Source organism: Cervus canadensis, chromosome 5 (genome assembly GCF_019320065.1).
Source record: "Cervus canadensis isolate Bull #8, Minnesota chromosome 5, ASM1932006v1, whole genome shotgun sequence".
NCBI classification, from domain to species: domain Eukaryota; kingdom Metazoa; phylum Chordata; class Mammalia; order Artiodactyla; family Cervidae; genus Cervus; species Cervus canadensis.
This window is the reverse complement of record NC_057390.1, coordinates 63,536,370-63,553,488: the sequence shown is the minus strand read 5'-3', so window position 1 is coordinate 63,553,488 and position 17,119 is coordinate 63,536,370. Positions and strand designations below refer to the sequence as shown.

General features: G+C 44.3%; 1 protein-coding gene across 9 annotated transcripts in view; it reads right to left on the bottom strand.

Moving 5' to 3' along the window:
• Positions 1–17,119, bottom strand: part of ARHGAP25 (Rho GTPase activating protein 25) — a 103,404-nt gene that overhangs the window by 24,246 nt on the left and 62,039 nt on the right. For 8 of the 9 annotated variants that reach the window (XR_006269468.1, XM_043468937.1, XM_043468943.1 and 5 more), the window contains 3 exons: positions 8,782–8,989; positions 3,174–3,306; positions 751–824 (listed from right to left, as the gene is read on the bottom strand). Coding sequence is in view for 8 of the 9 variants with exons in the window: in XM_043468937.1 (XP_043324872.1) it covers positions 751–824; positions 3,174–3,306; positions 8,782–8,989 (415 nt within the window). In the remaining variant the exon portion in view is untranslated. Of the gene's footprint in view, positions 1–750; positions 825–3,173; positions 3,307–8,781; positions 8,990–16,208; positions 16,486–17,119 lie in introns of those variants that run through there. The other variant, XM_043468944.1, reaches the window with a different exon arrangement.

Genomic DNA, 17,119 nt, shown 5'->3' with positions numbered 1-17,119 from the left:
ATTATTACTATATATACATATTTCTAATTTGGTATAAAAATTGTTTCCATATTATTTATATTGATATACGTGAAGATCTAGCACAGAGACAACAACATTCAGAGGGAAGCACATTCAAATGTTAATAGTGATTTTTGCTGAGTGAGCAGACTTGGTGTAATTTTTGTTTATATACAGTACTTTGTATTTTGCTGGTTTCCAAACCAAGCATCTATCTCTTTTATAATTTGGAAACTATAAAAAATATTAAAAAAAATAAAGAGAAATTCAGCTCTGTCTGGGATGGAGATCCAGGCTCCCAACTCAGCCTGATCTGGGTCAATCCACATACCATGTTTTGCCACAAAGTCGGCACACAGCAGGTCCTCAGAAAGGGAACTAAGAAAGGTGGCCTGGAATGAATGCCTCTGGGGTGCTAAGTTAAGGTCCAGGGTCAGTAAGATGGGAGATAATTCTAGAAAAATTATAAGGATTCTGGGTTCTAATGCCTGTCCCAGGATTCTGAGCAGCCCTGGAGTAGGTTTGAAGGAGGATGTATGTTTCCTTTTTGTGTTGATCAGATTTTCAGGGGATCCTTTAAATTATCTTGGGGTCACAGGAAACTACCTCAGTGGTATGTGAATAGAGTTGACCTTCCAAAGGTCTGGACCAGAATCTCTTGAGTTCACAGAGATACTCTTTCCTCCTCTAATGGGGGCCATGTTTCTGGTGTGGCTGAAAATTATGGAGCTGATTCCAGGGGCCTCTTACCTGCAGATGTAGCTCAGGAGGCTATAGTTGTCTCGGGGAAGAATTGAGAGCTGTTTTATCAACTCCTGCTGGGCCTGGGAAAAGATTTCAACACCAGTGAATGAAGCTGCTAACTTGCCAGCAATGGGACCCTGGAACATAATTGGAGTTTATCTCTGAAGGAGGAACACTTTGGCAGTCAATCTTGTCTGCTCCACAGTTTTCTATGTTTTTTAAAAAAATGTTTTTGAAATAACTATAAATCCACAGGAAGTTGCAAAAACAGCATGGAGATGCTCATTGTTTTTTGTACAGTGTATTTCTTTATTTATCTGCAATTATGCTCTCCTCCCCAACTCGGAGCTACTCTAAGGCAAGAACTAAGTGATAACCATACTCACAATAACTTTGTTTTGTAAATGCTAGAGATGTAACACTCCAATAAAGAACTGGACCAGAACCAAATGCCCCCAAGTAACTTCAAATGTATTGAGAAGGAGTATGCTTCTGAGAACTGGGATTTCAAGTAATATGGTTTTCCTGGAACACACTGGGACACAAGGCCAGGATGACCAATCTGGAGGGCAGGTGAGAGGTCTGAAGGTTAGAGCTCCATGATCACACTGACCGTCAGAGACAGTCATACAAGGAGCACATGTGCCAGGAAGACGAAGGACTGCAAACTTTCTTTCCTCTTCTCACTCATAGCACCTGTAGGGGCTGCTGTCACTATTTTTTAAAGATTTTTTAAAATGTGGATCATTATTATTTATTGAATTTGTTACATTGTTGCTTCTGTTTTATGTTTTGGTTGTTTTTGGCTGCAAGGCATGTGGAATCTTAGCTCCCTAACCAGGGATGGAACCCACACCCCTTGCACTGGAAAGTGAAGTCTTAACCCCTGGACCACCAGGGTAGTCCCAAATCAATAATTTTAAAATGTCACTCACTTGTGACACATATCCCTTGGTTCTCAAAATGATCCTGTTATGAAATCTAAGTTTGTACTATCTAATATAACAGCAACTTGCCATATGTGACTATTATGAAATACAATAAAATTAGAAATTTTGTTCCTTAGTAGCCACATTTCAAGTACCTAGTGGCCATATACAACGAGTAGTTACTACATTGGACAGTGCAGTTATGTAACAGTTCAATCATTGTAGAAAGTTCTCTTGGTCTAAGTAAATAAACTGAGTCTTACAGAAGATTCATCATTTGCTATCAATAAATGGCAAAATCAAAGTTAAATTTATTGTAAGTTTTTCTGTGCACCATTTTGCCAGAGAGAGCTTTTAACATAGTAGTGCTAAACACAAATCTCCTCCCGCCCCCAATGTGGGGAGTTAGACCCCTTTATTAGCTGTGTGTTATTGGAGAAGACTCTTGTGTGGTGTTGGAGAAGACTCTTCAGAGTCCCTTGGACTGCAAGGAGATCCAACTAGCCCATCCTAAAGGAAATCAGTCCTGGGTGCTCATTGGAAGGACTGATGCTGAAGCTGAAACTCCAATACTTTGGCCACCTCATGAGAAGAGTTGACTCATTGGAAAAGACCCTGATGCTGGGAGGGATTGGGGCAGGAGGAGAAGGGGACAACAGAGGATGAGATGGCTGGATGGCATCACCGACTCGATGGACTTGAGTTTGGGTAAACTCCGGGTGTTGGTGATGGACAGGGAGGCCTGGCATGCTGCGATTCATTCGGTCGACTGAGTGACTGAACTGAACTGAACTGATTAGCCGTGTAATACAAACGCATTCATGGACCATTTAGTTTTGCAAATTAAAAACCATGAAGATTTTATTGTTGTCAGTAGGGTTTTACTGGTTTCTTTTGCTGGTTCGTCAGTTTGTTTAACATGATTCTAATGTGGTTAACTGTTGACTGTAAGGCCTTTCAGGAAACAATTTACCTGAGGATCAAAATTCCTGCTGGTGAGGAGCTTTGTGATGTTGCAGACAGGAACTGTAGGCCCTGAAGGCAGCTGTGGCTGAAATGAGCCAAGGAAAAGTTCCTGTCCTTCCTCTCCCTGTCATATGTTCCTCATATACCCACGCCTGTCATGCATGGTATCACAAAGCTAGAACACTCGGACCCTGCATCTGCCCTCCAGGTTGGTCAGTCTGTCTTTCTGTTCCAGCGGGTTTCAGCAAGGCCATATTGCTTGAAACCTTCTCAGAAGCATCCTCCTTCTCTTACTAGCTTTAAGGTGACTTGAGGGTATTTGACGATAGTCCAGTTCTTTGTTGAAGTCCATCCCAAAAAGACTGTCATCATGATTGGCTTCATTGACTTTTCGCTGTTGAGAAAGTTCTAGTTTAACAAAGTATCTCACCAAAAGGTCCACCCCTGACCCACTGTTGCTTGCCTACCAGACTAGTGTTCAGTAACCATTACCTTTTTCCAAAGTAGGACAACTTACTCTAATGACGTACAAACCTTTGCCTCATCTGAATTCATGAGCTGCCCACAGAGCAGGAACCCATCGTACTGGCTCCAGGGAACCACGGGCTCTGGGAGGTCTCGGAGGTAAAGCTTCAGCAGGGAGGCCACCGTGTGGACGTCTGTATCTCTGGAGGAAAATAAGCAATGCTTTTTGAAAGTAAAGTTCCAGAATTCTCCTCACCTTCCTGCTGGCAATCCACTGAATAAAATCCCAGGTCCCCAAAAGGAAGTTTTGCAAAGGAGAAGAGTTTGATAAAGACGCATTTGACTAAAATATTTTTGCTACTCCCCTTTCTGGAGTAACAATCCCCAACACCATTTCCTTTATCTCTTCTACCTAAGTGCCTCAAAGATAAGTTGAAGGTCTACTTTTCCATTAAACCTGTTAAACTATCTAGCCTTCATTGCTTTCTTCTTTCTCTAAGTCACTTAGTATATTACAATTTAGCATTTTCTATGTAGTCTATAGTTTTTCATGCAATAACTCATTTATAGCTATGGCCCATTGTTCTCTTTAATCCCTCAGAAAGTTTAACATAGTTCTGGGGTTCATTCATATATTTACATGATCATTTATTCAACACTTACTCTCAACAGTAAGTGTTGAGAGAATCTACTAGGTTCAAGATACTATGTCAGATATAGGGATTTCAGCAGTGAACCTGGGAGACACACAAGACCCCTGTCCTCATGGAGCGAGAAAGCTGTACAGACTCAAATGTTACCAAGTCATTATAATACTGTCTGGTTAGTGCAAAGAAAAAGGAAGTTCCGGACCTGCGACTGCATCGAAATGTAGAAAAGGGATATCCAACACAGAACTGGGGAGTCCTAGGAGACTCTTCAGAAAAGATTTGAAGAATGATGAGGAATTAGGGCATGGGGCAGGCAGCGCATGTATCAACAAGGAGGATGGAGGCAAGACGGTAAACCATGGCCCAGGAGCCAAATCTGGCCTATTGCCCTTATGTGTACATCCTGTGAGCTAAGAATGGGTTTTACATTTTTAAATGGCTGCTGGGGGCGGGGGGCTTGCTCAAAAGAAGAATATTTCATGGCAAGTGAAAAATTATATGAAATTTGAATTTCAGCATCCATAAATAAAGTGTTACAGGAACACAGCCATGCTCATTCATTTTTGTATTGTCTTCAGCTGATTTCATGCTATAAGAACAGAGTTGAGTAGCTGCAGTAGATACTGTCTGACCCACAGAGCCTAAATATTTCATTTGTGGCCCTTTAAGAAAATCCCTGGGGTTTATGGAGTTTATTGCATTTATCCCACAGCTCTATAAGAGAAAGTGAGTCTGAATATTCCATAAACTTGAAGCTCAATAGTGAAAAAACATATGCTTATTTCATATCAAGGAAAACTGGTCATGAACCCCACTGTTCATAGCAGCACTATTTATAATAGCCAAGACATGGAAGCAACCTAAATGTCCATTGACAGATGAATGGATAAAGAAGATGTGCTACATATATGCACAATAGAATGTTACTCTGCCTTTTAAAAAAAAATCTTATAATGCCATTTGCAGCAACATGGATGGATCTAGAGATTATACTAAGTAAAGTAAGGCAGATAGAGAAAGACAAATATATGATATCACTTACATGTGGAATCTAAAACAATGGTACAAATGGACTTACTTACAAAACAGAAATAGATTCATAGACATAGAACACAAATTCATGGTTAGCAAAGGAAGAAGGTGGGTTGGGGTAAATCGGGATCTGGGATTAACACATACACACCACTACATATAAAGTAAGTAAATAACAAGGACTACTGCATAGCACAGGGGACTATAGTCCATATCTTGTAATAACCTACAATGGAAGAGAGTCTGAAAAAGAATAGATACATATGTGTGTGTAACTGAAGCACTTTGCTGTACACTCTAAACACTGTAAATCAACTATGCTTCAATTAAAAAAGAAAGAAAAAGAAAAAACTGGTGTTTGTAAGAGACAGCCCCAGTAGTATTTTGAAAAGCTGTGATGTGGTAAAAGGTTCAGCTGATCTGAGTGCTTCCTGGACATCAGCAATGGGGGATACAGAAGTGGATGGGCTGGGTGGGAATGACTCTTGGAGGAGGGCCAGGAGGGGTGGATGTGGGCATGAGGAGGAGAAGGCAGGCATTTGAGGCCTCAGAAACCAGAACATCATGGCTTGACTGTGGAGCTCTCTGTCTTGACGTTTCATGTAAATGTTTTCTCTTTGGTTTGTTTTGACGGCTGGTGGTTGGAGCTGCCTTCTGAAAAGGCTCCAGTCTTTGCGGCCCGTGAACTCTAACTCAAAGCAGAACTCAAGCAAGCACAGAGTCCTGCCTCTGTTCCACTGCTGCCTTCAGGAAATCAGGGGTGGGGACTATTCACTTAAAGGTGGGGGCTCTGGAAAAGACTTCCCTGCTGAGTCACTGCCTAAAAATACCTTGGCAAAGCCCTCTCATCAAAATGCAGGAGAAGTTCCCCAGAAAATAGCATCTGACACTTTGCAGAGCAGCATTCTCCTAAGTCCAGAAATCTCCTTTGTCCCAATGCCCCTGAGTCACTGTCCACCCAATGGGCGTCTCTGGTTTGATTGAAGCCCTTCCCCCACCGCACATCCTCTAATCTTACTCTGCAAGTGCCCCGGAATCCCTCTAAGTCCTGCCCCTCCTTTCCCCACCCTGTTCCAGAAGGCCATCGTCTTTTGCCAGGATTCTGCCCCAGCCCCTATTTGGCTTCCTATTGCCATGACTCCATTCTCCAATGCATCATCCATCATGTGGCACAGCCCCCAAAACTCAGAACACACCCACAGAACAAATATGGAAAACAAAGAATTTGAAATGAGAGAAATAGTATAGATAATACATCAAGAACCAGAAACTTTTGAAGATAAACACAGCAACAAAAAAGTCAAACTCTATAGATAGCTCAATCAGGAGAAGGTAATAACCAACATTAGAAAAGAGAAAGGGATTGTAACCACAGATACAGGATTGATACTTCAAAGTTATCATCAAAAAGCACAATTAGCCATCTAAATCATCATAGAATATTGTAACCCACTGAATGCTTTCCAGTTCATTTTGTCAGGGGAAGATAATTCTGCTTGGCTTGGCTAAATACTCAGGCTTGATTACTGTATCTCAGATTAAGTGCCATTTTGGGGTGAAAGCAAGAATACTGGAGTGGGCTGCCATGCCCTCCTCCCAGGGGATCTTCCCATCCTAGGGATGGAACCCAGGTCTCCTGCATTGCAGGCAGATTCTTTATTGTCTGAGCCACCAGGGAAGCCCCCTAAATCCAGTAGATCATGTCAAAAGCCCCCTGCTGAAAAGAAAAATGATGAAAAAAGGAAACTAAAAATAGAACTATTTTTAGTTATAAAAATGAACTATTTTTCATTTTTTGGCACTTAACACAATAGAACTATACAGTTTTGTCTAAGTTTTTGGTTTAATGTCTGTGCCCCCATGGTTACAGAACTGGCTCAAATATCATGGTTATAGTCTAAATTTCCAGCATGATTTTTCCTGAGTTTGCTTGCTTTTCCTCCAATCTAATGAAATGTCCATATATATATATATATATATATATATATATATTTTTTTTTTTTTTAATCAAAGCCTAAGAACAAGTCAGGAGCCAAGCGACTTCTGAGTTCAATGACTAACCCATCAGAGATTAGCCAAGGCCTCTCAGATGGTCTGTCAACCCTTGTGTTGTAACACTGACCTTATAATGTGGCACACTTGTCCTTTTCTCACAGAAATATAGGTATGGGAAGTGAATCATATATGGGCAGTATCCAGCCCAGAAGTAACTTGACAAAGACATTTTAAAATTCTTATTTATATGTTTAATGAGAACCAGATACATCTGCAGTAGAACCTACCAAATAAGAGCACCTTTGTTTTTCTTCTTTCTAGTGAGGTAATTCGGGGGATCTGATGGTGGAACTGTACGCACGACCAATGTAGAAGATCTAGACAAGTACCCTAGGGGTCACGTGGCCCCAGGAGTCGGCCCTGAAGAGCCTTAGGTGACCCTTCTTACTTTGGATGTGTAAATTCTATTCCTCAGTCCTAGGGGGTGGAGCAATCAGACAAGGTGTGTGTAACTCTCCTCCCTCCGGCCCCAAATATTTCACAGGAATCAAAGACTCAACTCCAACCACCCAGACTGACTTTATAGGTGTAGGAGCTCAAGCCTCGGGCAGATGTTTGGCAACTCCCATAATCACCTCTAGTCCTCCTGGCTGACTGCTCTCATTACTTTTAGCAATAACCCATCTGCATCTTTTGATCCACGCAAAGCTCGTTAAAAACATAAGAAGAACAGTCAGTGTGAAGATAGTGCGCTTGATTGAACAGGTGCCTGATGGTGAAATGTGATTTATGGTCCTCCCAGAAAGCTCTGTAAATTTGATGCCCGTAACCTGCTCTCATTCCAGTAACATCTTTGCCTGTTGCTTTCCTGTTAAAACAGAGCACCTTGATAAATTAACCTATTGGATGCCAAGGACAGCAGAGACAGACATATGATGCTCCAAACCAAGACGGTGGCTGAGAATGGAGAGAAAGAGACAGGTCTCAGAGATGCTTCCGAAGGAGAGTGGGCATCATTGGTGGCTGGAGCGGGAGGGGAAGGAGAGGGAGGGTGAGACGGTCGGCGTAGTACCACACTTAGCTGTCCATGGTTGTCCCAGGATCAGCCCTAGTTCTCCAATGTAAACAAGCTCCTGGGGGGATTTCAATCTTTGGAGGCTGGTGAGAGCTCAGGCCCGGCTCACTAAACCTCGGTTTACGGGCTGCAGATTTGGAAAGAACAATGGCTCTTTCTTGCCAGCAGGACAAGCGCGTGCAGGCAACTGAGCAAATATTGCACAACAGGTCAAAAGTATACAATGTCGCTGGGGGTTGTGCCAGTTGAGCAGGGCAGAGAAGAAAACTTCGGCTGTGTAGCTGCAGTGGTGGGGGGGCAGTGGGGAGGGCGAGGGCGGAAGAAACATCATTGCACCTGAAATGCCCCAAATGGGGCTGGGCAACCTCCAGAGACGAGACCGGGAGAACACCAGGCTGCCATGATGTCAGTCTGTACTCCCCCCCAAAGGGTTCAGAATCAAGTTCAGAGTTGCACAGGACTGTGTTCCCGCAAATAAACAAGAAGTCCTGGCCCTGGCTGTTTCTGGAAAGCCAAGGAAGACCATCGGAACCCTCGGATATTGACACGGTGCCTAATCCACCACCCCAAGTCTGCCCAGCCAGCTCTGCCATTCTCCATCCCTCATCTGCTCCAAATCGTGCGCCTTGAGCTAGGTCCCATCTTTCTCCCTTAGTCCGCGTTCCCCTCCCCATATCCTACATACCTGTTGACTGACCTGCAAGGCCCTAGTCCTAGTTCATGTCCTCTCTCACATGAATGGTCAGCACACTTCTCTACCTATGCTCCAGGCTGCCAAATTATGAGTTATGAACAGAACAAAAGGCTTTTTCTGTTGCAAGCCAGGGATTTTGGCAGCATCTATGCAAGTCCCATGGCTCAACTGGTAGACAAAGGTCCTCTCAGCCAAGCAGGGCACAGGGGCGACGAGGCGAGCGCAGCATACCTCTCAAAGGAGGGCCGCTCCCCCGCATCAAAAGCATCTCTCAGCTGTTTCACCAGGTTGTCCTGCCCAGGCAGTCGAAAGATGCCCTCTTCGTTCAGACCATGCTCCAGGATGAACTCGGCACACTTCTCCACTAGGATGGGCACCAGGTGGGGGCCGAACTTCTGCTCATAAGCCACGGTCTCATCCAGGCGCTGGCCAAACACGGCTGGGAAGAGAGAAAGCAGAGCCTGCCCGTCACTCCGATTTCCCTTGGCAGAACTGAGCAGTCAAAGTGATAGGACTTTCTGCAATGATACTGAACAAAATATACAAGACACACACACACACATCATTTTTCCTGGGGCTATAAAGTGGGGGCTGTCCATTTGAGGCTGTCGGTCAGTCTGTTTGTCTACATTTATAGTATTTAAAAGAACAACTCACTTTTAATGACTGCTTGTCTTGTGCTAGGAATTGTGCTAAATTTGAACACCTTTCCTCACTTAATCTTGACAGCCAACTCCATGAGATAGTATTGTTATAACTGTCTTACTATTACAGATATAGAGCCTTAGAGGCGCTAATGAACTTGCCAAGGTCAGGTGCCAGGACACAGTACAAGTCAGAATTCACGCCCAGGCAGTAAACACAAGAGAAGCAAGTACGCTGTTTTGAATTCTGCTTGTGTCATTTAGCATTAAAGCATAATAGCCTATCATATGGATGTCTCATACTGTATTAAACCATCACAGCATTTTAAATAATTTATGTTGTTTACTATGTTCTACTATTGTTAACACTGCCACAGTGAACATGGTCACTAGCCTAGTAGAGTTCCTGGAATGTATCTAGTTCAATGTATAATTTCTAATTAATTGCTTAATTGATTGATGAACATTTGGATTGGATGAACATTGGTTTTTTTCTCCTTTTGAACTATTTCCTTAGGGCCAATTCTCACATGTGGAATTACTAGGTCAAGCCGTTTGAACATTTTAATGACTATGGTATGCAAATGGTTTTCCAGAAATATTTTTCCGACTTACACTGCCTCCAGCGAAGCATCTGTGGGCCCGCCCCACCCAGCCCTGCCAGCATCTGGCTCTATAATTTCCCCACCCCAGCAGTGGAACAAGGTTAGTTTATGAATCAGGACACTGGCTGGCTACCCATTTCTCCACCAGGGCCCCATGCCCTTCATGTCTTCAGGTCAGAAGATGGTCACGGTTTCATTTCTGTCCTGCCTGGCTTTCTCTCTGGCATCATGAGGGCTCTGATACACTGACCACTCCAATCCCTGGGAGACGCTGTGCCCAAAGTCCTTTGGTTTTCCCCGTGATTCTCTCTCTGGGTCCCCTGTATTTGGTCTCTAATTAATGTGGATGCCACATGTAAGAGCTGCAGCCATATCTCTGGAATCCGTGTCCTCTTTACTCCCCACTGCCTGAGGCCAGGCCGGACTCCTCCTTCTCCTACCTCTGCTGTGATCTCCTCACCTATAATTGTTCAAAATCTTCCAGCTACTTACCTTTGTAAACAACTGGTCTACCCAAGTATGCTTCCATTTTTAAGTCACCCACTTCTTCCCCAATGGCCACAGCAGCATTTTTCAAATTACCCCTCAAAGCTCCAGGGGATCCTCATCACCTCAGACCTGCTGGGCTGTTATCTGTTTTATTTACAGCATGCCAGTGAGACTGTCTGCTTCAATATTTCTGTGGGTAAAATCTGAAAACCAGGGCCAGTATCCCTTAGGTCGGCAACTGGACCAGCCCCTACCTACCTTTCTGCCTTGACTTCCTCTCACACCCCCAAAGGCACCTCACCCTGATGATCTCAAAGCTCACAGTACTCACCAGACTACATGCCCTTGGACGGTCTCTTCTAGCTGCCCACTCTGCTCATCTCTCTCTTCCCTGTCTACTAAGATTCTATGTCTTCCTTGAAGCGAAAGTGTTAGTCACTCAGTCGTGTCTGACTCTGCGACCCCATGGACCATAGCCTGCCAGGCTCCTCTGTCCATGGAATTCTCCAGGCAAGAATACTAGAGTGGGTTGCCATTTCCTTCTCCAGGGGATCTTCCCAGCCCAGGGATCGAACCCCAGTATCCTGCATTGCAGGGAGATTCTTCATCATTTGAGCCAGAAGGGAAGCCCATGTCTTCCTTGGCCCAACTCAGATACCATCACCTCTGCCAAGACTTCCCTGACCCCGCCTGAGGGACTCCATCCTCACTCAGTGCATCCACATCCCTTCTGTACTTTCCCAAACCTTTTCTCACTGGGTTACTACCACTCATCTGTGCTGTGCCCTCTGCAAGACTGTAGGCTCCCTAATGCCAGGGGTAGGCCAGGAGAGTGACCTGCCCTCAGAGCTTCTACTTCTTCTCTTGTCATTCAAGTAACCTCTCAATCCAACTCAACCTGATTCCACCCTTATGTTTAGCACGGGGACAAGGTAGACAGTCAAACAATTTTGCTGAATCACTTAATGAGCTATGTCATTTTTAAGCAAGTGCTTTCCACGATTAATGACAATTTGGGCATTTCCATACTTTAAACCCTAATAGGGATGCCCTCAGTAAGTGAATTCAGCCTCACACTGGCATCTATTGAGTGCCTTGCATGTATCAGCAGCAGGCCATGTGGAATGGATTCTATAAACAAGGGCCTGTAAGAGGTGACTCTCGCTTTTAATTAGCCTACTACCAAGTTATGAAAATGAAAGGACCCATGCAAAATGATAAGAAACAATTAGAGGGTGTCAGGAAATATATAGAATTAGGTTTCTATTTATCTGTGAAAGGCGCTAGCTAGATATTTTCACCAAATTGGAAGGAAACGATTAAATGATCTGACTTAAAGCATAGACAATGGGGCATTTAAAAAATTCCCTTTGAGAGTTCTAGGGAGGGCACCTTAGAGGGAAAAGCAGATGTGTTTCAGAGCAGTTGACATTTGGGCTCAAGGGGCCCACTGGATCACAGTAGAGAAAGATACCCCAAATACAAAGATGTCAGAGCTGTCAAACGTGAGCTCTATTTCTGAGGTCTTGAGGCAGATGATCTGAAATCAAGCTCCTTCTTGCACACCTCTGCACAGCCCGTCCACCAGCTTTCCTCCTCATCTGAGTCTCTCAGCCTTCTTCCTGTGTTCATTGTCTCTTCCTCCCATGGTCCACAGTCACGACTTTCAATGTCATTCTCCCCAGGACACGCATTTCCCAACATCCCTTTACCCTCCAGCATCTCCTCAGGTCCAAATCTTCACCACACCCTTGAACCCACCACTCATCCCCTCCCCTCTATCTTAGCAGGTGACCTTGTCTCATCTTGTCCTTATCTCCCCAAATGGAGGACATCATGAAAGAAACTGTGATCTCTAGTGCCTGCCTTTCCTATCCTCCCTCCTCTGTCCATCTGCCTGTCCTCTCTTGGAGGAAGAAAAGTACTCTGTGCTTTTGCCTAAGATGATGTTTCTTAAACTGGGGTATCCTCCTTTTCTGACTTTTCTAGGACTTCATTCTTCTTTGATATCTTAAATTGAAAGAGCATCTGCATCTAAGTCTTTACCAGTTTATTAAAGAATCATTTCGCACCCCAGCTCTCCTGCAATCAGAAAATACTTCCTTTCTTTTCTTCACCAATATGCTTACAGAGAAACATGTATGCTTCTGGAAAGAGTCATCCACCCTCATGGCCTCCACTGTTTCCCTTGTTATTCATGTAACCTCTCAATCTATTTCAATCTGGTATCCTCACCAGCATCTTCCCACCCAATCTGTTCCCTAAGATTTCTCATGCCCTCCTAATGGCCAAGTCTGACAAACCTAGATAGCATATTAAAAAGAAGAGACATTACTTTGCTGACAAAGATCCATATAGTCAAAGCTATGATTTTTCCAGTAGTCATGTATGGATGTGAGAGTTGGACCATAAAGAAAGTTGAGTGCTGAAGAACTGATGCTTTTGAACTGTGGTGTTGGAGAAGACTCTTGGACTGCACAGAGATCAAACCAGTCAATCCTAAAGGAAATCAATCTTGAATATTCATTGGAAGGACTGATGCTAAAGTTGAAGCTCCAATCCTTTGGCCACCAGATGAGAAGAGCTGACTCATTAGAAAAGACCCTGATACTGGGAAAGACTGAAGGCAGGAGGAGAAGGGGATGACAGAGGATGAGACGGTTGGATGGTATCACTGACTCAATGGACATATGAGTTTGAGTAAGCTCCAGGAGTTGGTGATGTGACTCTTTGGTCACAAAGAGTCAGACACAACTGAGCGGCTGAACTGAACTGACCTTCATTCATTCCACAATCTGCTGGTCTTCTCTGAAGACCAATGGTATTGATTCTCCTTCCTTCCTCAAGACTTCCTCCCTACATGGCAATGAAATATCCACCCTCATTTTAGTCTCATCTCCCTGCAGGCTCCTCTGCAGGGTCCTGTACTTGCCCATCTTCTACCTGCTCCTTCAATGTGTCATTTCCTAGCATCCCAATTCAGACTGCTCCTCACTCTAGGTGTTATCCTTGGGAAAGTTCATACAAGTCTACGCATTTGGATAGCACCCATAAACTGACACAAATCTGCATATCTGGTCCAATTTCTTTCTATAGATATCATCTCTGCCTCTCTCATTTCTTTCTCTCTCTCCTCTATTCCTGTAAGCCCAATGTCTGATGGCAGTCCTCCCACTGTCTTCTCCAATCTTACTCTCATCCCTCTCCCAACTCTCCCAAGTCACTGCTCCTCCTATAGACTTTCTCACAAGCAATAGCAATTCAGTCAGTCATTCAAGCAGTAGGCAGTTTCCTCGGCATTGAGAATACAAAGCCATTAACACAAGGTACTAACTATTGCACATTAGAATGATGTGCAACACCCCTTCCTTCCTTCTTAACAGATCAGGACATTTTCAATTCACTTTAAACTGCCTCTCTTCTCAATCCTCACTCATACTGCAAACATTGTTGTAATGGGTGCTTCTGCAATTCTATTTTTTGCAAACTCCTTCCACTGGAATTCACAAAATCATTTGGCAAATATAGCTTGAGCATCTGCTGCAGCCCAGAGTCTTTGGTAACTGTAGATTATGATAGAAGGAAAACCAGCCTTCCTCTTAAAACTCTGGAGTGAAAGCCCTTCCTCCTACTCACTGGGAAACCTGATTTTCCTGTAGCCTGAACTCAAATGCCTTCTCCTAAGAGGGAATTGGTTATTCCCTATATTGTGCTCACGGCACTCCCTGTGTATACCTCCATCACTTCTCATGTCATCTTACGATGATTTATTTAAGTATCTCTCTTCCACTGGACTGTGGGTTCCTCAGAGGCAGACAGCCTGTCTGGCTCACCATCTATTTTTATCTCCTGGCACAGAGCCTGGCACATGACAGACTAGTCCTCAAAGAGCTGTTACCTGCTGTCTCCCACTCCTCCTGTTCCTCATCCCTTCTCTCCCAAATGCACTCTGCTCAGCACTTCTCCAAACTTGCACTTGTCAAGGAAATCAACTTGTTGTTGTTCAGTCACTGTGTCTGACTCTTTGTGACCCCATGGACTGGCAGCATGCCAGAGTTTGCACAGGTTCATGTCCATTGAGTCAGTGATGCTCTCTAACCATTTTATCCTCTGCTGCCGCTTACTCCTTTTGCCTTTAATCTCTCATTTAATCTCATTTAATCTCATCAGGGTCTTTTCCAGTGAGTTGGGCTCTTCCCATCAGGTGGCCAAAGTATTGGAGCTCTAGCATCAGTCCTTCCAATGAATCTTTAGGGTTGATTTCCTTTAGGATTGATTGGAAAGGAAATCAATGGCCTCTACATTTTTAAAGTCCGGTGATCAAATTCTCAGTCTTTTTCTGAACTGCTGCATCAGCAACATGTGACACAGCAAATCACCCCTTCCTTCTTGAGACAATTTCTCACATGGCTTTCGGTTCTCCATTTATTTCACCAGCCTCATTCTCAGCCCCTTTGGATGATTCCTCCTTTCTCCCTGTCCACTAAAGGTTAATGTCCCAAGCTTTTCCTTCCGCCTTTGCATGTACTTTAAATATCACGATTTAAACTCACGACTTTAAATATCATCCATATGATGAAGACTCCAAACTTTCCAGCTCCAGCCTGGAAATCAGTGCAAGCTAGTCTTACCAACCAGACATGACCGCTGCCTGCTCTGGAGACACGGGACCCCACAGATCCCTTCTAAGATGAGAGAAAGGGCAACCTGTTTCTTCAGTTTGTCCACATCAGTCTGTCACTCTTATCTCACATCACATGTTAGGAGTTTGGAGTCCAAAACATCCCTGGGACTTCAAAGACCCAATCTTGAGTTCTACCTACCTCTGAATTCTGGATCTGGATTGCTAGAGTGTCCTGAATTCTTTGATCCCGGGTGGACAAAGAATTCAAAGATCCTGAATTCCTTGACCCCGGGTGGACAAGAAATAGCCTAGCTATAAGGGAATAGATGAACTGAGAAATCTAGGGAAACTATTGAAGAATCAGTGAAGGGGGAAAGACAACAGACAGTGGGTTGGAAAGTACTCAAAGGCCATTTCCCTCCCCAACAGTACTAAGAGGAGAAACCCAGCTTCCCTTTCTGTGCCCTCCTAGCTTGCACTCAGCCCTTCAGGGAACTGCGCTTTCTACCCTCTCCAACCACTCGTCCACTCAGAATTGCTCATTACTTTGGACCCATTACCATTAACAAATGCATTTCCATCTAAACAGGTACAAATCTTAAGTAATTATAATATGCCACATAATTATTAATACATTTAATTAATTAAGCTACTTTTATGACAAACTACCTTAAAAGTTTTCATGTGCTCTTTCATTTAGTCCTCATAAAAATAATAAATTAGATATTATTGTCACATTTTACAGATGAGAAAACTGAGACTCAGATTACAAATCTGTCCAAGATCATATTAATATTTATCCTGGGATTCTAAAACCAGTATACTTTAATCTTTCTTGTTTAAAGTCAGTGGAATAAAATTGTCCAGGTAAAATTTCAGATATCCAAAAAGCTCAAGGAGAGAGAGAAAGGGGTAAACTGTCTAGTCTCCTCTCACAAGCCCCCTTCACTCCTTACTTGTCTAGCTTCCACCCCAGATTTGCTGGAAAACCCCTGAACTCTATATTGGTTCTGTTAAGCACAAGTAGGATTAGCTGTCACCTCCTTTTTAACCTCATTCCTCCTTCATCATGGCTCAAACACTCCTGGATTCAGGACAAGAGCCCTCCCACCCGGCCTCCGGTCCAGCCCAGGTCACCGAGAGCCCCCTCTCTGCCTCTCTCTCCCCGCTCCCCCACTCTTGTCCCCGGAGGCTCAGTCCTAGCAGCATCCCCCTCTCAGACAGGAGAGGGAAGGGGAACACTGGGCAAAGCATCTTTTCCTGGAAGAACCAAATCACGAAATTGGAAAGAAATACCTTTCTTTTGGAGCTTGGGGGTTTTCTTCCTGAAATTCCAGCAAAAGAGCAGTGCCAGGGCAGGAAAGCCACAGCCCAGCTCCCACCGCGGCATCCTGGGGATACGAGGCATGGTGGGGGCCCAGGAATCGTACTTTCTGCAGGGCCAGCCTCAGACCTTCCCTCCTCCACAAGCTGCAGGAACCATTCTCTCTTGCTTCCAGATCAACACATGCTTGTAAACACTGCTCAGGTTCTGACTCCAGCACTGAAACCATGGGATCTGTCGGCACCTGCCCCTGGCCCTCCCTTCCTCCTTCCCACACATCTTCTCCTCCCCACTCACCTTAACACACATGACTCTTGGCTTTTAAAGAGTGAACATAAAGCTGTCAAGGCCCCCGCAATAAAAATAAGTGCCCCCTTTTACTTAGCAGCTAATTGTCAACTGCCATTCAAGGAGTACCAGGGAGGTGCGTTAAAAAAAAAAAAAAAAGAAAGCCCACACACAGCCCTTCCCAGCATCGCTCCATATATCAAAGCCTCTGGCAGGAACACAGGATTTCACTTAGCACTGATGAAGCCAGCCCACCCTTCCCTGGAAATGAGTTGCACGTGGCTCAGCTGAGCCTTCAGAGAAAAGGATCTTGGAGGTGGGTTGCTGGGTAAAATGAGAAGATTTCCCCCCTCCCACTGAGAAGACTCAGCAAAGAGTGCAGCAAGCCAGATAGGCGTGCCCAGGAGACTTGAAATGGACTCTCGGCGTCACGGGGAAGACAGGAAAGGGCAGGGAAGGACTGCCAGGTAGGATCCTGGACAGTGTGATGCTGCCAACCAAGTTCATCCCTCCATGCACTCATAGAAATGGAGGACTCATCTTTGATACCACATTCTCTTTAAGTATCAAATTCACTCCCATGTCTGGGCAATGT